General features: G+C 27.0%; 1 protein-coding gene across 1 annotated transcript in view; it reads left to right on the top strand.

Moving 5' to 3' along the window:
* The window catches only part of LOC111620582 (SCY1-like protein 2), a 136,695-nt gene extending 131,767 nt beyond the window's left edge, over positions 1 to 4,928 (top strand). Inside the window, exon 3 of the mRNA XM_023362534.1 lies at positions 4,764 to 4,928. Coding sequence (XP_023218302.1) covers positions 4,764 to 4,928 — 165 coding nt within the window. The remainder of the gene's footprint in view (positions 1 to 4,763) is intronic.
* Positions 4,929 to 6,882: the final 1,954 nt, after the last annotated feature.

Genomic DNA, 6,882 nt, shown 5'->3' on the forward strand with positions numbered 1-6,882 from the left:
AGTAATAATTAACCACAGAAGAAGAGAAAAATCAATTTATAAGCGCCGAAAGATAATGCGGATGTTTAAATTATTGAAAAATTAAGGAAAAAAAAGAAAAGAAAAAAAATTAAAGTGATTTCTAGTAATAAACTTCAAAGTAGAAGCGGAATGAAGAGGAAATATTCGGTTAAACGTTAATTTTAAAACCTGGTTTTTGCATTTAATACCCGCTCTTATCGCCGCTTGTTGATAGACAGGTAGTTCAGAATCAATTATCGTGGATTTACGCCATAATTAATTTTCCAGAGTGACATGCATTTCCGCAATCTGTATAACTTCCATTTACCACCTTTAATCACAATTGTAAACCCCGAGCGAAGGATGAGGTTTATTGTAGAAAAATATTATTATTTAAAATTTATTTATTTATATTTTTTCTATCTTTTTTTTTAAAAAAAATCGAGTGATGCTTCCTTTCTATCGATTTAAGCTATTTTTGGATTGGTTTATGGCCTTTTTGAATCCATAGATGACATTTATTTAAGCGCGGTGCTTTGATTTGTCGGTTTCTATGAGCGGTTTTAATTAATTTTCGTTCTTAAATCAGTTCAAAGAAATAAGAATCGAGTTGTAATTGTTACAAAAAAAAGTAAATTTAATTTATTACATGTCGATTTAAATTATTATATTTTAATTGGAATTATTGTTTTTCTATCCTGAAACCTTTACGGAGTGTTAGTAAAAAAAGAAAGCTTCTCTTCAGATTATTGCATTTAAATTATAAAAACAATAATAAAATCTAATAAAATTTGGTTACTGAATATATTTAATGATATTTTCTATCTATTTAAAATAATTTTAGATTGGTTTATTGTACTTTTAAGCCTGGAAATGGCATTTATTTAGTGCGGCGCGTAGTTCACTTTCTAGTTTCTACGCGTGGTTTAAATCAAATTAATCGATTTAATCATATAAAATTAAGTTTAAATTAATGTAGAAAACGTATTTAATTTATTGAATGTTTATTGAAACTACTTTTATTGAAATTTTGGCCTTTTTTAATAAAAAAATGCACTTTTAAATTATATAAAATATTACTAAAAGTGCGTCATTTCAAATTATATTTTACTGATTTAAATGCAATAAAGCAAAATAATTGAATTTATTATATATTAGGAAATATATTTAATAGTATTTAATAGTATTTTCCATTATATTTTATTTGAAATTATATATATATTTTTTTTAGTGTAGAAAGAGCATTTTATTCCCCTGCAAAAAATCATAGCTATATTAAGATGTTTCCTTTCTTAATTTGAGTGCAGCAGAAACTTAAATTAAAAATTATATTGAAGATATATCACCAAAGATTTTTTTTATTAATTTTATTAATTTATTGCCTTAAATTAATGTCTTTTATTAAGCAGAATAGCCTTTATATCCTCGGAACGGAACGAATTTAGATGAGCACTATATAAAATTGGCCATAAAATTAAATATTTTAAGATTAGAAATCTATTTTTAATGATTTTCTTTACGCTTTTATCATTTATTTTAGTTAGAATTACTATTTTTTGAATAGGGAGAGAGCATTGAGATCGACATTAAAAAGCCACAAATCACATTACATCTTTGGAGTGTAAGTTAGTTTCCTTTTTATATATCGAGTACAACGAGAAAATCTAATTTGAAATTAAAAATACACTAAAAATTACGCAATATTTACTCATATTTTAACTTAGAATTATTGGTTTTTTTTTGAGAGGATGCGGAAGAATTATTTATTTAATTCACCACAGAAACCATCAATTAGTGTATTGATGGTTTCTAATCTCATTATATTTATATAGCTTGAGTTAGCATTTGTCATTGGTACTTGCTATTCGATTTGTGTAGAGAGGGAATTAACTGTCAGAAGGTAATTCATTAGTCATCAACGTCCTATACAATGTATTTTATCTATCGTTCTCTCTTTTCCTCCATCCCTTTCCACTAATAATTATGCGGTTTTAAGCAATAAAAATTGCATTAAAATTAATTATAATTTTAATTTTTCGCTCTAAATGCCATCAATACAAAGTTTTCATCTTATCCTTTCATCTATAAAATAGCATCTTTCATCACACGAATGTCTTCTCCTCATTAAAAATTTACTTATTTGTGTTAAATTATACCATAAAAACTATTTAAATAATTTCATTTTAATTAACATCATTAAAAAGCTGTATTTTTGTGTCCACGTTTTAAAATATTAATATCCTTTGTTGTAAAAGAGTTTCAGTAAATACTTGGATATTATTATGTTAAATTAAGCATTAAACAGCAGAAAAAAATAGGATATTTATTCCTCCCCTACCTCTCTCTTTAAACAATTTAAATTTGTGTTTATGAAAGTGTTACAAAAAATCATTTCCCATTTTTCTCTCGTTTTCTTCCTATAAGAACATTTTGCGTTAATACCTGTTTACGAAGTGAAGGTAGATTGTTACTATAGCAACAGAGGGAGAGTAGAAGACTACATGTTGCCAATTACAGTGAGATAAAGACTTCATCAGAGACACAAGAACATTTTGCACTGGCTTCGTTGACCCAAACAATTACTTCTAAAACTCTTAGGATAGTCGACTAGAAAAGAAGAAGATGGGAAAGAAAAAAGAAAAAGAAAGAAAATGTGACTTAAAGAATTAGTAAAAAATAATTTAATTCAGCGACATTTTTATTTTAAAAAATGAATTAATATCGACTCTACATCTACTCGTATTCAAGTGTCGAGATGCTAATAAGTGGGGGGTACTCGACTGGTTTCTTACTCCTTAGTTTTGTGTTGATTATGAGATAAAATATTAAGTTTTTTAAAGGTTTTTATATAAGTATAAACTTTTATAATAGATTATTTATATAAAATAATTAATAGTTGAATTATTTAAAATTATTTTTATAAAATTATTTATTTATTTTGTTTAGAAAAAAAACAACTTTTATGAATATCTTAAGCTTAAAAAACAGTGTTTTTTTAAAATTATTAAATGATATTTTATGCATTAATTTCTTAAATATATTTCTGAATAAATCTGTATGTTTTTAAATTAATTTTAATTAGTTTAATTGCGTATTTTTTAAAGGAAAATGTTGCTAAGTCGAGCGCACAGATTAACTTTCACTGTGACTTTTTTTACTTTTAAAATGTAATTTTAAATTTAAAAAGTGTTTAATTAAGTTAAAACGCCTTCAAATTAAGTAATAATTAACTATATAAGCTTTAATTTTTTTTCAAAGTCTGTAGAAGTTGACCGAACTTTATAAGTAATGTGAAGTGACTCGAGAAGGTCGCGTCGCTTTTCGTCTCTCCACGCGTATCTAAAATTAGTTTAAAATTTAAAATATTTCTCTTAGTATTTATTCATAAACTCCATAAATTAACTTATTGAAGTATTTTCTAAAAGAAAATAAATATATATAAATTTAAACAAATAAATATGAATTTAAATGCTCGCGACGCGACGTACGCGCTCTCGCCGCACAACCAATATAATTAAGTATAAATTAAATATCAACAACATAATGAATGAAAATTTAATAATCATTTTTGTTTCTATTAAAACATTCTAACGCTTAAAGTTTGATTTTATTTGAAAAATAAACAAGTAAATAGAACGTTAAAAGTTTACACGTGACGCGACATGACGCGATCCGACGCGAGGCTCTCCAATACGCCAGTAATTTAACATTATAATACACAAAGTAATAAGAATATTTTATTTTTTGTTTTATAATTCAATTATAAACTGTATTTTTTTTAAATAGTCGCCAAAAGTCATTAGAAATCTTTTAAAAGTATCAAAATTCAACAATTTTTAAAGAAAAGAATTATAAATTTTATTTAAATTAGTTCTATTTATAATATTCCTCTGTGATGTAACAAATATTATTATTATTAATCCTTTAAAGTTAATTAAATTAGTTATAAATGTATCGATAAACAAAGATATTTTTATTTCCTATTGTAATAAGATAAATTAATAATCTTTTAATTATGCGTAGGGAGTAGATAATTTAATAATATGTTACCTCTATACTAAAGGAAATTTTGGACCCTTCTGAGTATCTAGGGCCGAACCAAATGGCTCTGTTGGCCCTCTATCCAACCTTTAGATCCGGATAGAGAGGAGCCGACAGTAGGGTCCAACAGAATCATTTATAGATATATACTTATGTATACTCTATCAAATTTTATTATCTATAAAATATAGCGCAATTCTGTAATGTTTTTTTCGATTTAATACACTGGGGCCTCATAAAGTCAATGAAAGTACTTTCTCTTTACCTATGAGAGGCCTTGCATATGATGTATAACCTATAAGTCCAGATACTATAGATGGAGAAGGGCCTGTAGAATCACTTAGCCACCAGATTTAGACAGAAGAAACCATTTAGTTCGGGTCCAGGACAATGAAGAATCGAATATTTAAGTGTTAAATTAAAAAAGAATAAAATAAAAATAAATCTCCATTTCTTTTGATAAGTGGGGGAAATCTGCCTTTATTTGTTTTATTCGTTGCTTTAGAAGAGGAGTGGAGCAATGGCGAATTACCATCCCAATGGCGATATAACGCGCCATTGGGGTGGAGGCCTTTACATGTGACTGACAGGGGTTTCATCTCACCTCTCTGTCCCCGTTTATATGTTTATAGCTGTATATAATTTATTGATTTAACCTCATATATCGTAAGAGATTGAGACAAAATGAATTATAATTTTATAATTTATTTATTTATTTATAGGAAGCTTCTGTTTTCTTTTTCGAAAAGAGATTAGCTGATAAACTTCATAAACCAAAAAGAAAAGAAACAATAACAGAAATATTAAGATTTAGTGTAAGGCAGTTAGATCGTTTCAAACATCCCAAGATGTTAACGCTTTATCACCCAATCGAAGAATCCAGGTAAGATTTTTAATATTATTTTTTTTAAAGTAATTTTAATCTGTTTTAAATCATATTTATATAAATAATTAAAATTAATTGATATATATTACGTAAATAACATTAAATCTTATCTTCTTCGTGAACTTTGATATTCGTTCTGAAGAGCTGAATGTCAAAGTTAAAATCGAATTAAACTGTCTTCTTTTAATAATAATTTGATTATTTTGCTTTGTCTGTCCTTCTGTCTGATTGTACTTTGTAAAATTTTATGAATTCAGCGATAGTGTTTGGTTAAAAGTTTAAATTTTCGAGATTATAATAAGCCATTTTGAATCCAAACGGTTGTTTTTGCTTTACGTGAGCTTAATTTCTCGTTTAAAGCAGAAATTATTATGTAATAATTAATTTAATTAAACTTAATTTATGATATTGTCTTTAATATTTACTTAATTTTACTTATTTTTTTAATATTATAAGTATACAAGAAGAAAATTTTAGAGAGTAACCTTAAAAAAAACCTATACATTTTGTAAATTGTTATCTCTTGATAAATGAAGCAAAAATTGCTGCATAAGTTTCAACTCTTATTTATGAATGTCAAAGCTATTCATTCATAATTAATCAAATATATTGAAAAATAGCATTACTTTTATTATTAATATATAACTTTAACTGATTTTTACAATCGTTAACGATAGTTTCATATCTTTATGAGCTCATTAAATCGACTATTTGAAAAATTAACGACAATTTTATGAGTCTAATCATAAAAATTGTTATCTTCTACAGCAATTAAGCAAATAATTCGGTTATTATTTTTATGATATAATATATATATATATATATATATATTGGGTTCTTTATCTTTCAAGAATCTCCATCATCACGTCTTACTCGTTCATCATCTTTGAAGTTTTTATCTCGTTTATTTAATAATATATTCTTAATTTTGATTGGCTAAAAACTATTAAATTACAAAATGTTTTTTTTATAAAAGTTTAAAGTTTTGTTTAGGAACCTAGTGTTTTTACGGATCTTAGATAGGCACAGATTCGATTGTTATTATCTAGAGCAGGGCTCGACTTAGACTTGTAGCCTTAAATTATAAAATATGACAAGCCCTTTCCATCTACCAAATAATGAAACATGTAAAAATGTGAAGTCCATAGTTATAGATTCATAACGCGATGCACTATGCTGCAACTTGCTTAGCTTATGTGCAAATCCTTCCCTGATCTAGAGCCTGTATTTAAAATTCGATAATAGGATCATAAATATCATGTATAGCTCTAATGTAATTTATAAGAGATAGTATATATACAGCTTTTAAAGACTTAATTAAGTACAGCATAAAAATACATAACATATTTAATTAATTGTTTGTCTCTACTGTTCAGAAAGGCGCTGCCTGTTTACACAGAGTAGTAAAGAGAAAAATCGTGTCGCATTAGATGTTTGGCTAGTGTTGCCAACTTTTTATAAACTACTCTCTGCAGGCAAAATGACAGTACAGTAAAAGGCAAATTGCCCTTAAACGTATTTATGCATCTCCAGACTATACCCTAATGTAGACTGTTTTTTTCTTTACAATTACAAAAGAAAGAGCCGTATGCAGAATTGGTCTTCGAAATCAATAAGAAGAATTGCAGGATTAGTGGGATAGTCAACGCAACATATGAGCAGTGAGCAGTCTTCCGGGGAGAACTCTCCGGGAGACTTTCTACGGGAAGTTAGCCCGTATTTAGGCCAAAGAAACTCGAAACACACGCGGCCACTTTGTTGGTAAGGCACGAACCCGCGACCAACTTATTAGTGAATCAATGAAACGATCAATTTCAATTATAAAGAATAACGAAATCGATTGGTAGATGCAAACACTTTCCACAACCTACTCTGCGAAGAAGAGTACAGGGTAAAAATATGAGGACAAGAAACAAACATTTACAAATGAACTTTATAAAATGTTTTACTTTTTA

The sequence above is a fragment of the Centruroides sculpturatus genome, unplaced genomic scaffold (assembly GCF_000671375.1).
Source record: "Centruroides sculpturatus isolate CEXI.00-Female unplaced genomic scaffold, Cexi_2.0 scaffold321, whole genome shotgun sequence".
Classification (NCBI taxonomy): Eukaryota; Metazoa; Arthropoda; class Arachnida; order Scorpiones; family Buthidae; genus Centruroides; species Centruroides sculpturatus.